The sequence below is a fragment of the Balaenoptera acutorostrata genome, chromosome 14 (genome assembly GCF_949987535.1).
Source record: "Balaenoptera acutorostrata chromosome 14, mBalAcu1.1, whole genome shotgun sequence".
NCBI classification, from domain to species: domain Eukaryota; kingdom Metazoa; phylum Chordata; class Mammalia; order Artiodactyla; family Balaenopteridae; genus Balaenoptera; species Balaenoptera acutorostrata.
The window spans coordinates 32,592,383-32,609,924 of NC_080077.1; the positions used below are offsets into that span (position 1 = coordinate 32,592,383).

Consider the following 17,542-nt stretch of genomic DNA (forward strand, 5'->3'; position numbering starts at 1 on the left):
CAACTCTTTTCTCAACTGAGAAATTTAGTGTTCTAGTAGGATTGTACCATGGTGGAGGTGGCAGATTATTGTCCTCTAGAAATATTTTTTAAAGGCGTAATGCGTTTATGTGTGAAACATTCCTTAAAATCATTTTAGATATGCTCTCCGTAAATGTGCGTAGATCCCACATAAGCACAAATAGGTTTCTTATGAACGGGTGTGGTAGGAGAGCATGTACTCATGTGTTTCTGTTGTGGTAAGTGCCCTTGTAAAGAAGTAGAGGTGCGTGACCCAAGTTCGAGAGATCTCCTCCTAACTTACAGTAAGAAAGACTCTGCCCTTTCCAGTTATTTCCTGTCAGTGTCAGGAAACTGGAGATAAATGTGTTTGGTGATCTTAGCATAAACTCGTAGCCTATTAATGTGCTTCATTATTTCCCTTGGTAAACTCTAGAACTTTCTAGTATCAAAGCAAAGAAGTTAAACCCTATATAGACATAGTATAAGATTTATATATAAGCTATATATATACCCACATATATAGAGAGAGTGCGTGCACATGTGTGCACACGTGTGCATATGTATTGAAATACATGTAGCCGTGTATACGCACAAACTATTACAGGAACAATGTCATTTCAAAAAAAATCTAGAGATAAGCAATTAACCAAATCGCTTAAGCTTAGTCTATCCTAGTCAGGTTCTGTTGCTTAGTAATCTGAGAAAACATTTATTTTTACCCACCTGTGCTTAAAAAAAACAACAAACTCAGCACTTCTGGTCACTGTGGAAACTTCTCTGCTTGGTTCTCTGCTTTCTTCTTCTAGCTTCTGCGAATGGCCCTCGGTCAGATTTTCTCACGACTCCCCTGTAGATTTCAGTCCCACCTTCTACTTCCATTCTTCGTTTTTTCTCTCTCCGCCCAGGGTTGGCTTCTCCATGTGCATTTAGCCCTTGACTTTACTCTGTTGAAATGCCAGCCAATCTCTGATCAGTAAATCACCACTACAGACATGCAGAGGATAGGCAGCTAGCATCTTCTGCCGACTCCTTAGGTCTTAAAAGCTGCATGTCCGATGGGGAGGGGTCTTCCCTGACAACGTAACGGAAGTTAAGCCTTACTTTGTATTTTCCCCCCAACTCTCCAAAGATTGATGGCGGGGCTGGTGGTGACTCGGGCACGTTACTGACTGCGCAGACCGTCACCTCCGAGTCCGTGTCGACAACGACAACCACACACATCACCAAGGTAAAGCAATCCAGGGGAACGTACACTGCCAACAGAATCTTTCCTGAATGGTTTCTTTGTTCCTATTCACACTTCCAATTATTACGCACAGTGCCAGTGGAATAAAAATGCCTAGATTTAAAGTATGCAAGAAACTGGGCTCCACTGACATTTGTGTTTAAACCAAATTGCAAATTTGTAAAGTACAAGGGGGTAAAAATATGTTCTAAATAGCTCTACTTAAGACAGCTGTAGGAGCAGAGGGAACCTAATAAAATTGGAAGCCTAGGTTTGGTAAGTATAAGCCAGCTCTCCTGACTGAAGCAAGGAAGTGAAGACTGCCATTGAAAATTTTCACCGAGTTGTTCAAATCATGTAAATTTCCCTCATTGATTTAAGATACTAGTATGTCGATTTGGAGCATTTCTCCAGATCACTCTCTAAATGTTTAACACCTGATGGCCAGCGATCCTCAAAGTGTGGTCTCTGCACTGTCAGCTGCAATCTCACCCAGGGACTTGTTAGCAGTGTGAATACTGTGACCCCACTCCGGATCTTCTGAAACCCTGGGAGTGTTTAGGAAGCCCTCCACGCGATTCCAGTGCGTGACGTGGTAATCACCTTTCTAACCCAGCATTATTTTCCAGTAGTTCCTTTTGCTTCTACTTCTCATGTTTGGTTAGTGCTTGAAGGTCTCAAATGTATCCCTTGTGCCCTCCCCACGCCGCATTTCAACAACAAAAAAAACTTTATGAATTAAAAAATGTCCCATAAGTGCAAGATGGTATTGGTGTTCATTTTAAAGCATATCCAGTTATTAAGACCGAATGATCTTAGCGATCAGCCTTGTTTCTTACAGTTAAGTGCAATACCTGTGACTGTGTGTAAATTTATCAGTGTTGTAGAGGTTGGGTGTGCACTTTCTCAGGACTGGGTGGTGTTTGCTCATTGTGTAGAGTGTCACAGGCATATGAGCTCTCAGCCTCTATCATGGCCCAGGCTCTGTCACCTCGCTCCAAGCCAGTCACTCTGTAACTCTGTGGGCAGTTCACCCAGGAGCTCCTACCCCCGGGTCCCCTCACAGCCTTTGTTCAGCCACGTTACATGTTCATGTCACAGCCACGTGCAGAATCAAATCAGACATTGGATGAAAATCTTTATATTGCCCTCACACATCTTACCTATCTTAAACCAAGTCCAAGTCTTCTTCTTTTTTTTTTTTATTATTGCACTAAACCAAATGAAGAAAATCACCAAATGGATCTGTATGATGTCAAACAATTTCCCAAACCTAAACCAGATGCCTAAATCATTAGCATTCCTTATAAACTCTACATTAAAAAAACAACTATTTCTCCTTTGCTCGCTTCTTTTCAAAAATTGGCCAATTGGAAGTGAAGAAACTCAGGAAACTGTAACGGAATGTTCCAGTGGAACTGTTTGGATTAAATGGCATCTGTTGCATCTTAGTCTCACCTGAATCTTGATAAGATAGTTTTTAAGGTTGCTTTCAGTTTAGGAGTGCTTACAGATGATGCTACACTTTGAACGATCGGATTCTCTATGGAGCTTAAAGAAATTTCTAGAACATCAGTCTTCCCCACCCAGTGTGAATTGCTTAACGATGATCAGAAGGTCTAGGTGTGCGCCATCTCTGTTTTCTCTGATTATGTGTAAACATGTTTTAGTGATTGCTAATCCTCCCTCCCTTCTGTTTCTTTATGACCTTTAGACTGTGAAAGGTGGAATATCTGAAACAAGAATTGAAAAGCGCATCGTGATCACAGGAGATGCAGATATTGATCACGACCAGGTAAAGACTTGAGGTTCTGGTTCTGAAACTGGCCACGTTTATTTTCTAAGTTTCTGTCATCATGTCACGTCCCTGTGTCAAACTGCTTCTCCCAGTACCTCCTTCCAGATGAATGCACCTCCTAAGCTTGGCATAAAGACCCTTCACAGCCTAAACACAACCTGTCCTTTCAGCCTTCCTAGCACTGAATTAGCACAAAATGTGGGTTGTTTTTCATTTCACACTAGCTCTACATGCACCTTTGGCTCACAATAATCAAGAGGATTTTTGGCAACCATCAGGCATTCACGTGGGCCTGGTTTAAAGGCAAGTCATCAGTTACTGAAAAATAAATGGCAGTTAAATGACACTGGTTTCCAAAAAAATAAGGAAAGCCACTAAGTTTGACTTATGCCCGCTTTCAGGAACTTATCAAGTATTTTTTTATAGCATTAGAAAAGTTGGGCTATTTACCTCTAGATGTTTTCTCCTAGTTATTACTATTATTGAGGGGTAGGAAAAGGTAATATAAGGTCTCTTACAAAGTGAAAATTTATATGTATTCAGAAAAGATTTTTTAAAGAATTGTACTTCCATTCTGTTAAGCTGAACAGGTGACGAATGGCACCGCTGGAGACTTGGAGAGTAGCTTTAATTTTAGACTGCAGTCCCAAGTGATGATAAAATTTTTTGTTTTGTTATTTTCTGAGTGATTTTAACTCAACTTTAAAGGAGACCAAGCTCTTTTCCTTTTACAATAATTTGAAGAAATGGAAATGTTCAGTTGACCATCTCAGCTGGGGAGTAGGAACAAATGATAGTCACCCAGCTTTGAACACAGAAATTTTAGAGAACAAAATTTCTCGTTTAAGAAAGGCTTGCTATAAGAAAGGCCAAACAGGAATAGATTTTCTTCTATGCCTAAAAAGAAAATTACTGTTTTTTAAAACTCCTGTATACATAATTTTACTTACATATTTCATAATGTATTTTTGTTAAATTCCTTGAGAGTTATTATAGGTCAAAACGTTGCCCTGACTCTGAATTTTGACTTAGTAATAGCGTTTCATTGTAGATGACTATACATGTGTCTGTTCACCACTAGAAAATGAATTACCTGTGTGGAAACCAAGCGTCTGGTTTCCCATATAGAGGATTTATTCTGCTTCTCTTCACTGGGACAGTTTTGAGTCGCTCTGACCTTAAGTTGGAGCAAACCCTATTCTTACTCTTTTTTCCTCTGGGACTCTCGCTCAGCATTTATTGAATGTCTACAGTGTGCTGGGCAGGAACCCACATTCTTTGACCTGATGGAAGGTGAAAATCGGGGTCCTCTCCCAGCCTTTGTTTCGTCTGCCCTCTGTCTCCACCAAACAAGGCCCTTTCAGGGTTTCAAATGCCACTTTTTCCCTTGAGGGTTTACTTGCAGGTTTTATTTTATGTGTATTCTTTTGTCCTGTTTTTCCTGAAAACTCAAATCTAGATAGTACCGCTTCTGAACGGCAAATATTAAAAACACAGTCTGAAATGTAAGTTCCAAAATAACACAAAATAACAAAATTCCTAACTCTTCCATTGGAAGAAAATCATGACGCTGCAGCTTTAGCTGTTGCTGTGAGGACGCACACCTTCAGCCCATTTTAAAACTGAAGTGGGGCAAGGGGGCGGGGGAGGGATAAATTGGGAGTTTGGGATTAGCAAGTGCACACACCACTATGTATAAAATAGATAAACAACAAGGACCTACTGTATAGCACAGGGAACTATAGTCAGTATCTTGTAATAACCTATAAGGGTAAAGAATCTGAAAAAGAATAGATATATGTATATGTATAACTGAATCACTTTGCTGTACACCTGAAACTAACAACATTGTAAATCAACTATACTTCGATTAATAAAAACCCAAAAAAACCCCAAACTGAGGTCAGATATCCAAATGAAGAGAACAGATATTTACCTTTTTCATGTTTATTTATAAGATGTCATAAACTTTTTTGAGTAAATGTAATTGTGGCTTCTGGTATGCTTGTCACCAGAAGCTCATGATGAGTTTGCTTTCCCCTTAAAGCCTGTAAATGAGATGATGGAACTATTTAAAAGTAAAGGAGGGAAATTAGTTCCCTGCCAAAAACTGACGTTGATCGTGCAGTGACTTTAATGTCATTGACACCTTTTCAGTTCCTTGCCTACATTAAAGGAATTTTAATAGTGGAAGGAAACCCTTCATCTGAGCAGGATAGGAAAAGAAGGAATCTCTTTTGTGCTGGCAAATGAAAGAGGCGTGCTTCTGTAGAAACTCGCTTTGCAGGTTCTACACCCGGTGCTAGTTGTGGCTCTCAGCTCCATACCCGGGAGGCATAAACAACACGGCAAAGTGTATTTCTTTCTAATAAAATAACTTCTCAATTTGGCAGTGCAATGTGATAGTTTTCTCACAGTTTTTATTGTTGCCGCAGTAAATTAACATTTTACAGTATTTAATTACGTGTACTGATATTGTGGAAGGAAAGGAACTAAGGGCAAGCTGACTTCAAATATGTTTGAAGATGATAATAGCACTTTTCATTTTCCCTACTTTTCTGCTAATTAAAGCATGTTTCACGCCTGCTACCTTCCCTTGGGTATCATGTATGTTTCCTCTTTGACAAATGGCACGGGTTTAATGTAGGCAGATCTTTGTAATGAACATGACTTCAAAGTAGCTGACAAGTTGTTCTGTAGCCACGTTGGCTCCCATCAGAGCTGTCCTTTCAAATTGGATTCCGGAAACCAGCAGGGAGTAGACAGTGTTGATGGTTCCAATCTCCCTCTTGCCTCTGAACACAGACTTAGAGCCTCCCTGATGTACTCGGTCTCCTTCCCCATTCACATTGCAGTTAGTGCACGGCAGCACTTGCTGTCCTGCTCTGAGATGAGGTCCCCACTCTGTTCCTGCCCACTGGGCTGCCTGCTCTCCCCACGTGGCAAGCAGTTGTGCTGACGCTCAGGTGGAAGCCTGGTCCCCTGTCTGATCCTCTATTGTCCCAACACAGGTAGGTTGCCAGACTTTGTTCCCCAGTGGAAACTTAAGCACCCTCAAGTGTCTTCCAAGCTTCTGAGTGAAACGTTTTTGGCGTGAAAATAATTTTGGGGGGTAGTTTTATCTTTCTTTGTGGAATGCGGCTCAGGGTTTTGCTCAGTAACCTTCCAGCTGACAGAAATGATATTGTAAACAAGAAATGCAGTTGTCCCCAAAGGCAGGTGACAAAGCAGCAGGAAAATTGTGCTGCTTTTTTCAAATGTATGTTTTCCTTATGAGATACAGCAGTCTCTCTCCTAGTAGGATTTCTTTTTTGTTTTCAAGTTCTTTCCTAGATTTTGAGTGTTGTTCCGTGCGGTTTTCTTTTACTTTTTCCCCGAGACCTCTTTAAACATCTTTCCCTCTGAAAAGCAGGATCTTTCCACTTTACCATAATCCTCGTATACAGTTCACTTTCTGATCAAACTCAGAGAACTCTTGTCTGCTTTCTCACAGCCTCATCCAGGGAAGAGCCCGTGAATCAGTGACGGGCAGCCCTCCCCTGCCCTGTAGCCCCCTGGCAGGGTGGTCCTGAGGAAGACCCATGAACCTTTGTGCCTTCACGGTTTCCACCTGTAAAATAGGGAGCTGTATTTTATTATCTAAGGATTAGTCTCTCTCTTTTCTTTAGCTTTACTGATTGTTTGTCGTCATTGTTGCTTGTGGTTTTAATTGTTCTGTGTCCTAGAAGCTAATAGATATTTTTCCTGCAACATTCCTCAAGCAATTACTGAGAGCCTAAGAGGGCAAAAATGAGCAGGGCCTGGTCCTGCACTGTGAGTTTTTTGTTTTTTAAATTTTATTTATTTTAATTTTATTTTTTTTAACATCTTTATTGGAGTATAATTGCTTTACAGTGGTGTGTTAGTTTCTGCTTTATAACAAAGTGAATCAGCTATACATATATCCCCATATCTCTTCCCTCTTGCGTCTCCCTCCCACCCTCCCTATTCCACCCCTCTAGGTGGTCACAAAGCACCGAGCTGATCTCCCTGTGCTATGCGGCTGCTTCCCACTAGCTATCGATTTTACATTTGGTAGTGTATATATGTCCATGCCACTCTCTCACTTTGTCCCAGCTCACCCTTCCCCCTCCCTGTGTCCTCAAGTCCATTCTCTAGTAGGTCTGCATCTTTATTCCCGTCCTGCTCCTAGGTTCTTCATGACCATTTTTTTTCTTTTTTTTTTTTTTAATTTTTAATGCAGCCTTTTTTTTTTTTTAAACCTTGGTACATCCTTTACATTCTTTTTTTTTTTTTTAATTTTTGGCTCTGTTGGGTCTTTGTTTCTGTGTGAGGGCTTTCTCTAGTTGCGGCAAGCAGGGGCCACTCTTCATCGCGGTGCGCGGGCCTCTCACTGTCGCGGCCTCTCTTGTTGCAGAACACAGGCTCCAGACGCGCAGGCTCAGTAGTTGTCGCTCACGGGCCCAGTTGCTCCACGGCATGTGGGATCTTCCCAGACCAGGGCTCGAACCCGTGTCCCCTGCATTGGCAAGCAAATTCTCAACCACTGGGCCACCAGGGAAGCCCACATGACTCTTTGAATTATGGTTTTCTCAAGGTATATGCCCAGTAGTGGAATTGCTGGTCGTATGGTAGTTCTATTTTTAGTTTTTTAAGGAACCTCCATACTGTTCTCCATAGTGGCTGTATCAATTTACATTCCCACCAACAGTGCAAGAGGGTTCCCTTTTCTCCACACCCTCTCCAGCATTTATTGTTTGTAGATTTTTTGATGATGGCCATTCTGAATGGTGTGAAGTGATACCTCATTGTAGTTTTGATTTGCATTTCTCTAATGATTAGTGATGTTAAGCATTCTTTCATGTGTTTGTTGGCCATCTGTATATCTTCTTTGGAGAAATGTCTATTTAGGTCTTCTGCCCAGTTTTGGATTGGGTTGTTTGTTTTTTTGATATTGAGCTGCATGAGCTGCTTGTAAATTTTGGAGATAAATCTTTTGTCAGTTGCTTCGTCTGCAAATATTTTCTCCCATTCTGAGGGTTGTCTTTTCATCTTGTTTATGGTTTCCTTTGCTGTGCAAAAGCTTTTAAGTTTCATTAGGTCCCATTTGTTTATTTTTGTTTTTATTTCCATTTCTCTAGGAGGTGGGTCAAAAAGGATCTTGCTGTGATTTATGTCATAGAGTGTCTGCCTGTGTTTTCCTCTAAGAGTTTGGTAGTGTCTGGTCTTACATTTAGGTCTTTAATCCACTTTGAGTTTATTTTTGTGTATGGTGTTAGGGAGTGTTCTAATTTCATTCTTTTACATGTAGCTGTCCAGTTTTCCCAGCACCACTTACTGAAGGGGCTGTCTTTTCTCCATTGTATATTCTTGCCTCCTTTACCAAAAATAAGGTGACCATATGTGTGTGGGTTTATCTCTAGGCTTTCTATCCTGTTCCATTGATGTATATTTCTGTTTTTGTGCCAGTACCATACTGTCTTGATTACTGTAGCTTTGTAGTGTAGTCTGAAGTCAGGGAGCCTGAATCCTCCAGCTCTGTTTTTCTTTCTCAAGATTGCTTTGGCTGTTTGGGGTCTTTTGTGTTTCCATACAAATTGTGAAGTTTTTTTTTCTAGTTCTGTGAAAAATGCCAGTGGTAGTTTGATAGGGATTGCATTGAATCTGTAGATTGCTTTGGGTAGTATAGTCATTTTCGCAATGTTGATTCTTCCAATCCGAGAACATGGTATATCTCTCCATCTGTTTGTATCATCTTTAATTTCTTTCATCAGTGTCTTATAGTTTTCTGCATACAGGTCTTTTGTCTCCTTAGGTAGGTTATTCCTAGGTATTTTATTCTTTTTGTTGCAGTGGTAAATGGGAGTGTTTCCTTAATTTCTCTTTCAGATTATTCATCATTAGTGTATAGGAATGCAAGAGATTTCTTGCACCGTGAGTTTTGAGGCAACTGGGTAATTGCAAGTATCACTCGAGTGTGGAGGGCAGACACTGTGCTGGAGGCTTTACATCATTCCTTCAATCCATACATCGAACCTTAACATTATCTTTACAATCTTAGCATAAGTCTCAGGTTGCAGATGAGAATCCTAAGGTCAGAGAAGATCTGTTTTCTCCACGTCTCACAGTGTGTGCCAGGCTGAGTGGGATTCAGAGCCAGCGTGTTTCTCCTACATGTATCATTATTTGGCAGTGGACTGGAGAAATGGGAAATCTGGGGAAATGAGATGCATTCTCTAAAATGAAAAAGGAGCCCATTTCAAATCTCCTGCTTCCTCAAATAAAGCAGTGAAACTGTCTTGGCAGGGGGAGGGATGGATCCCAGGTGATGGCTATGCTCGTGTATAGCCATCCCGAGAAAGAGCCTCTTCCTCTACTCACAGTGCTCTCTCCTGACCCCGCAGGCGCTGGCCCAGGCCATCAGGGAAGCCAGGGAGCAGCACCCCGACATGTCGGTCACGAGGGTGGTGGTGCACAAAGAAACCGAGCTGGACGAGGGGGAAGAGTAAGGTAAGAGCCTCGTCATCGGGCCCTTTCTCATGACTGTTCTGTATTCCTGAACCTGCCGAGCAATGTGAAAGGTACGTCTGCATCACGGTGCCTGTCTCCGGCAGTTTATTTGATCTTTCAGACTTTATCATCTCCGAGTACATCTGCTCGGGGGACCTGCATATAGTTAATTATAAACTCTGTGGACCAACAGGCATCATGTGGTGTTAATAACTGCCATGTATTGAGAGCCGCTAATAATCAACATTTATATGTTACTTTACTATTTGTAAAGCACATTAATAGAAGTTATCTCAATGTTCACAGAGAACCTGTTAGGAAGGTGCTATTGCTTTCGTTTAGATGAGGGATTTTTGTCGTAGGGGCCCAAAGGGGAGATGAGTTAATCTTTTAAATGGAGACATTAAGAACTCTGTATCAGAGAAGGAACCATAAAGGAAAAGATTGCTTTGACTGTATAAAGAGGTAAAAATTTGAGCCAAACCAACAAAAACAAAAGTAAAAGGTAAGTGATAAAGTTCAACATACCTGGCAGAGACAGGATTAATATCCTGAATATATTAAGAAGCTCTTATGTGTCATCAAAAAATGTAAACACTTAAGTAGAAAAATGAGTAGAGGATTAAGCAAGTAAACCATGTAGAAACTAAGTAAATAATGAGCAAAAAGTGTTCAGCCTCGGTATTGTTTACATCAACACAAATGAAAAATTCACTTCTGAATCTGGCAAAGTTTATGCTTTTAGCCAGGGTCGGGGAGGTGGGGGGGCGGGGAATATACTTACGCTGCTGTATCAATTAGTAATATTTCCTGGAGGGCAATTTGGCAAAAACCCATGTCAGACATGCTTACCGTTTAAACTGCTGTGAGAAATTTATCTTAAATAATCAGAGACGGATACAAAGATTTACCTACAAGAGTATCACATGTTTATATATACTAGCAAGAAATTTGAAATAATCTAAATGGCCAGCAGTAGGGAGTGGTTATTATACATTATGCTGCTTCCATGTGATGGCGCAATACATATAGCCTTTAAAAGTTGTGTTAAAGAATTCTTAAAAAATGAGTAAGTGTTCCTGATCATGTACGTATTAGGGTTTTAAAAAGCAGGTTTTATCACACAGCGCGTATCCTTAATATTGCATTTTTGTTTTTAAAACGATCCGTACATTGGTCAGTTGATAGATAGATCCCCGCTGGAGTGGCTGGTCACAGAACCCGTCTTCCTCCTCGTGGCAAGGCCAAGTGCTCTCCCGTCGTAGGGCGTGAGGGGTCCTACCAGTGCACAGCCTCCCCTCTGACTTACTAACGTTTGCCAATCTGATAGATATGAAATGGCGTACAACTTAAGACATACGACATACAACTTACTGCCATATAACTTTCTTGGTCATACAGATTCTTGATAGATTCTGGATACTAATCCTTTGTCAATTTTATGTGTTGCAGATATCTTTGTGGTTTGTCTTTTATTATTAATATAGGGCAATATATTAATATATTGAATGTAGTATTTAATATGTTAATATAGTTGAGTTATCAAGCTTTCCTTTATGGCTTATGCTTTTTCCATATCCTGAGGTGTTAAAGATATTTTCAATCCGGAAATTTTAATGTTGCCTTTCATGGATCAATCCTTAATCTATCAGAAATTTTTTCTGTGTGATTAGAAACAGTGATTTGTTTGCTTCCCGTATAAGTAGCCAGCGTTCCAGCCCTATTTATTGAAGAGCCCGTCCTTGGCCCCATCTAGTCTGCGGGTCAGATATCAAGTTTCTTACATGCGTGGGTGTGTTTCTGAGCACATTCATTTCTATCAGTTTGTGTGTCTGTCCCTGCTCCAATGCCATGTAGCTTTAAAATGAGAATTGGTATCTAGGAGGACAACGCTCCCCAGTTCTTTTCTCTTCAAGAATCTCTTGGCTGTTCTGGGCTCCTTCTGTTTCATATAAATTTCAGAATCAGAGTGTTAGGTTCTAAGATATCCTATGGTATTTTGATTGGAATTGCATCTGCTCTGTAGCTCAGTATACTGAGAATTACATCTTTATGATATTGTCTTCTTTTCCACAAATACTAACATCTTTCCATTTATATAGATCTTCTTTAATGTCTTTCAATAAAATTGTGTAATTTTTTTACCCAGATGCTGTTGCTGGCATAGGGAGATACAACTAACTTTCCAATGTTGCTTTTATATCTAGCAACCTTACTCTTTATGTTTTAGGTGATGTTTTCAACACAGGGTGTATAAAGGGCCTACGAGCAGAAATCATTTAAGGTTTTAGTGCAAGCACAGTATCTGTTGTACCTGAATAAATGTGCTATGTTACATGCAAGTCTGAGAACATTCTTAGCTAGGAGTCAGAAGATCAAGTGCTGTGTTTTAATCTTGCCAGATCTCAAACTGTGGGACGTTGGGCAAGTCAGTGGGGCTGGTACAATCTACCTTTTCTACTTATATATAATATGATGATGAATGGGAAAATTGAGTGTTGTACAAATGTAAAGATAATGCGTATTTCTCCTCTAAATTCTATGAATCAGTTACTTAATCAGGAATATGAGACCAAAATTAGTGACCACTAGCATTACCAGCACTTCACCTTCATTTGTGGTGTTTTAATAAGCTTTAAAATAAATTAGTTATATCATTTATTCTTAGCACCTTATATTCATTTGTTCAGTGGAGACACACAAACACACACACACAGCCTTTGAAGTTTGCCTGTCTCGAAGGCCATCTTTTATAAGCAGCCTTGTTATACAAATTTAGGAGGTTAAAGTGTAAATTCACATGTAAGGTGAGCACACTAGATAAATTTGGAAAGATTCATTTATTCATTGAAAAATATTTAGCGAGCGCCAAAATATGCTAGGCTAGCTTAGGCAGTGAGGATTCGGATTGTCACATTGGTAGACAACACAGTCCCGGTGCCCTTCCCTGGGAAGGATCCACTCCAGGAGGGGAGGTGTCAATATTAACAAATAAACAGAATGTAATTGCATATCTGATAAATGCTCTGAAGGAAATAATGTGAGATGAGAGAACAAAATAGGGGACTTGAACTATTATCAATTTAACCTGTTACTTGAGAAACAGAATTTGAGTTGAAACCTGAAGGACGCATGGGAGCTACCTCAGTGTCTCACAGTCATTTTAGCATCTCCACTCCTGACTGGCCGCACTTGTTCTTGAAAAATTTCCTTTGCTGATGCCTGTCAGGGCTGGGAAGAATGTGTTTCCACTGTTTCAGCTACCCTCTGGCTGCCCTGCCAGAATCCCACAGAGGCAGCAGCGGGTCAAGACAAAGAGCAGGACCAGGACGGTATCCCAACAGCAGAAAAGAAGAAGAAAGAACTATTTGTGACGTATCGGTCCCGTCTCCCTTTTCAGGCGTGAAAAGCTCTCCTCCTGGTCTGACCTGACCTCTTCCTTTGGAGTAGCTCTGACCTCTTGATCAAGCATTGAGCATGGCAGGCGGGGAAACAGAAAGACGGTCAAAGAACAACAGTGTGCCAAGGACTGAACTCCCGGTCTGCTTCCCCAGGCTGGGCGGCGGCCAGCGGTGAGGCAGAGGAGCGAAGTGCAGCTCCACGAACAAGAAAACGCTTAGAGGAGCACTTCCATCGATCTTTGTATCGTTTTTATTTCCTCTTAAGGACTACTCCCTCCTGCTATTTCATCCTAAATGCATATTTATGAGCCCTGGAATGGACACAAAATGTTACTGACCTTGTCACCACTAGAATGGTGTCCCCGCTGGTCCTGATGAGGAGGGAGAAGAGCCCAGGCTTGGTGGGGTGGTCTGTGCGGCCTGAGAAAGAATGAGCCCCAGGAGGGGGAACACGCGACCCTGCTTCGGCTGGCGCCGTAAGCTCTATGAACGCAGACTTCAGACGAGCCTCTCAGACTCTTGGAGTAATCATTGACGTTGCATGAAGAAGCGAACGACGCCTCCTTTTCATCGGAAAGCAGTGAGCGGCCAAAGGATAACATGATGGAGGAGGAGCCTCACATCCATTCACTCATTTTATTCTTTTTTGTCATTATTGTTCATTATACAGATGTTATGGAAGTCTCATTAGGTATCATCTACTGTTTTACCATTGAGATTTGGAATCAAGGTCTGTACTCACAGACAATAAAGCAGTGGTAGCAGCATAGAGTCTCAGGTTTTATCATAGGTTCTGGACTGAGTTTCGTGGGAACAAAAAGGCGAGATCTCTGAATCAGGATGGGGCATCAGAGATGGCTTCTCACTGGAGCTTCACGGCGAGTTGGAGTTAGCCCAGTGAAGGAAGGCGTGGAAAGGGGGCAATTCAGGCAGGATCTGGTACTGTGGACCAGACACTCCAGGAACGGGGCAAAATCAGGTGCAGCTGCCTCGCAGGGCACTTGTAGCAGAGTCATGGGAGATGAGGGCGCAGAGGGGCAGAGGCCCGATCACAAAGAGTCTTAGAAGCCAAGCAGGAGGCTGAAGTTTATCCTGAAAAGCTGTGGGGTACTCCTTTGTATTTGAGAGGTGGTGAGGAGATAAAGGTTTGTGACTTGTTGACTGTTTGCATGAGGATATGGAAGTTAGTGAGTTGGGAGGATGGAGGAGCGGGGAAAAATGCCAGATAACGCCCAGGTTTCTGGCTTGGACAAATGGGTCGATGATACCTGTAATTTCAATCATGGAACACATGAATTTCATTTTTCACAAGTCATGTGCAATGTGGCCAGTCCTTTCAGTTTAGCTATCTTAAAGCAAAGATGTATTTTTTGTTCTCTGGTACTATAGGAGAGACCAACTGTCATGGGAATTATAGTGGAAGCTTGGAAGTGAATGTATAAGGCTCTGTCTTACACACACACACACACATGACATGGTTAATTGGAAATTTACCAGATAGTCTGAGTGTTAAGAGGAAGTGTAACAGGAGATTTGCTGGGTTCAAATCTACTTCATAGTTGTGTGATGTGTGCCGGTTATTTCATTTCTCTATGCCTCAGTTCTGCCATCTGTAAACTGGAGGTGATAATAGAATCTACAGAGGGTTTGTTAATAAGGCATGTTGTAAGAACTTTTTGTAGCGTAGAAGGCCAGCCATGAACCCTTTTTGCTCTTAAAAATCAAATAAAAACTTCTACCCCAGAGATGTTGAGCTTGAGATGCATGTGAAATGTCTTCATGAAGAGGTCCAGGAAGTAGCCAAGAGCTTTGAGAGAGAGAGAGAGAGCACGGCAGGCTTCAGAGCAGGAGGTAGACATATCTGAATATGTCATCCACTGGTGAAGCCTTTGGTTTGAATGATGTTACGCAGGGCCAGGTCAGAGAGTTGGGGCCTGGGGAACAGAGGAGTTACAGGAGAAGGAGTGAGAAGGGCAAGAAGATAGAAAACAGGGAGATAAGGGGGCCACGAAAGCTGCAAGAGAAGCTAGTTCCGAGAAGGACAGCATAATCAGCATTAAATATGGCAAAGAAATCAGGTGCCTGTGTCCTTTGGAATTGTTGCTACAGAATCTACCTGGGAGCTGTGTCAGAGCTCCTTCAGTCAGATAGTGGAGATGGAGCCTGTAACAGGTTGAGGAAATAGGATTTACACAGAGTGCTTTCGAGAAGCAGGAAAACTCAGTAATTGGCCTTTTGCTTTCCATCCACCTTGCCTGCCTTCATCTGAGAAGACAGAGCGTTGGTCTGACAGAGCCACTGGAGCTAGTGCAGTGATTACTAAAAACCCGGTACGTCCATCATTCCTTTGAGACTGTTAGGTGGACCCTGAGCTCCAGTCCCCAGCCCACAATAAATAGCTCTCAGTGAGTGGTGTTGCTCTCCGTGCTGGCCTGCGTCTATGAACACCAGTTTCTAAACAAGATAATATTGTGTTTCAGCCAACATTTCAAAGTCAGGGTGATGTTCACGGTTTCAAAATGAACTTGCAAAAACAACAGGAAATTAGCATTAGCTGTCTAACTACCTTGACAGGAGAGAAGAACGGTGTTGGCTGAATGGAGCTCTAGCCGATCACGAGCTACTCATTTACATGCGAGCGTCTCCCTGTCCTTGAAAGAAAAGCACCAGCCTATTGGCTCCCAGATGACGATTTTCAATTCAGGGATGTTTCAGGCATATCGGTTTCAGTTGTGTTGCATTTTTATTTTATTCTGTTTGCCTAGTTGTACTACTCTCGTACCAGAAATGAGCATTTTATTACAGCTGAGTTTTCGATATAAGTTCATCAAACCTAAAATGAAGACTTCTACATAGAAATGAAAAGCCATTTTGGATTTAGTGAGTTTTAGGCACTGCCAGTTTTCACTCTGGAATGCTGGGGAATACTCTGTTTAACATTTATAAATCTGGCAGGTGCTATCAGTGAGTCACAATATATTTGAACTACCCAACAGAAGAGGCGCTGGGTGCCCCTGCCATTGGTCATTCATTAGCACCTGGGAGTCACTGATTCCCCGGAGTTTGCTCTTGGACAGAATCATTATGGACTGTTGTTTTTACAAATGAAACTCTATGTATTTTTTCTGGCAACAAAAAAGCAGAGGCGGTCATAATTTTTTGAAAGGGAAAGATGGTAGAAAATGTAAGTGACCCATAATTGCTCTGCTCCTAGAGATAGATAATCCCTTTCACAGTGTATATACTTGTGAACACATACTCAGATGCACTCACATGTGTTCTCACACCTCTATTTATATAGGCTGATCCTGTTGATTCTATCACATATCGGGCTTTTTCCTCCACTTCACAGTACCTTGTAGATAAGTTTGCCCATCATTATCTCATCATTTTCCAACAGCCATCGAATAGATGCAGGGTGGTTTACTTGACCCCTATTAATGGGCATTTAGGCTATTCCTGAGTTTTCACAAGTAAATTCACAGCTGCAAAGATTATACTTGTGTGTACATTTGGGGGGCATTAACTTCATTGTTTCTCTAGGACAGATATTTTTAAAAATTAGAGTTGGTGTGCTAAAGGTTTCTTTTTGACATATTGCCCACTTGTCCTCCTTAGAAGTTGTACAAAGTTAGACGCCCACTAGCAGTTTAAGAATATCCCCGTTTCCCCGCATCCTTGCCAACACTAAAGATTACACGACATTTGAAAAGTCTTTGCCAACCTGGTGAGGAAAGAGCATTTGTCCCCTCCCCCCCCCCCTTTTTTTAAATTGTGAGGAAAGAGCATTTTTTAATTGTTACTGTTGTTCATTGCTAGGGAGGTCACAGTGCACATGTGCACATATATAAATATAGGTGCGCACAAACACAATTTGCATTTCTTTGAATTGCCAGTTTGTGTCCTTTGTCCACTTACCTATTCAGGTGTTTATCGTCTTTTATCTTTTACAGAGTTAAGGTTATTAATCTCTTAGTCACAAATGCTGGATGTTTTCTCCAGTTTTTCATTATTTTTGGGAACTTAAAGTGGTACCAAAAAGAGGGGGAGAGAGCAAGACAAAATTGACAAACGGGAGACAGGCAGGCCGTATCCAGAGTTTGGTTTGGTTTTGGTTTGGGTTTTTCAGCCCAAACAGTATGTCACAGAATTTGAGTTAATTATTAATGCTTAAAATGGGAAGATATCTAGCGATTAGAGAAACATCAGAAGCTCTAACACCAAGCCTGCTTTCTCTCAAGGCTGCAGTGGCTCAGTAGGTGCAGCCACTTTAGGGAAAGGAGGGGCTCTCCAAGCCCCCAGTGTCTCTTCCTTCCCATCTCTTCATGTTGAGGTTCCGGTACCCCATCTCCCTACTTACATGTCACCCAGCCAGCCTCTGAGGAGTGTGGAGGTGGTGGTTATGACTTTATTGTACCCTAGTGCAGGGCGTATGTAAGAGTATGGGGATTAAAAGAATATTTAATTTAAAATTGCATATAGACCATCTTCTTCTCCCCCCCTCCTTTTTTATGAGGAAATAGAATCCTAGAGATTTGCCATAGGTCCCTTCCCTATAAGAACCGTAAAATACCATCCATGTGTAGAGCTGAGTATAGTTTCATTT

General features: G+C 41.5%; 1 protein-coding gene across 20 annotated transcripts in view; it reads left to right on the forward strand.

Annotated features, from left to right (window-relative positions):
* Positions 1-17,542, forward strand: part of EPB41L2 (erythrocyte membrane protein band 4.1 like 2) — a 218,817-nt gene that overhangs the window by 191,017 nt on the left and 10,258 nt on the right. For all 20 annotated transcript variants that reach the window (XR_009005263.1, XM_007190851.3, XM_007190852.3 and 17 more), the window contains 3 exons: positions 1,132-1,230; positions 2,942-3,022; positions 9,430-9,535. Coding sequence is in view for 19 of the 20 variants with exons in the window: in XM_007190851.3 (XP_007190913.2) it covers positions 1,132-1,230; positions 2,942-3,022; positions 9,430-9,534 (285 nt within the window). In the remaining variant the exon portion in view is untranslated. The remainder of the gene's footprint in view (positions 1-1,131; positions 1,231-2,941; positions 3,023-9,429; positions 9,536-17,542) is intronic.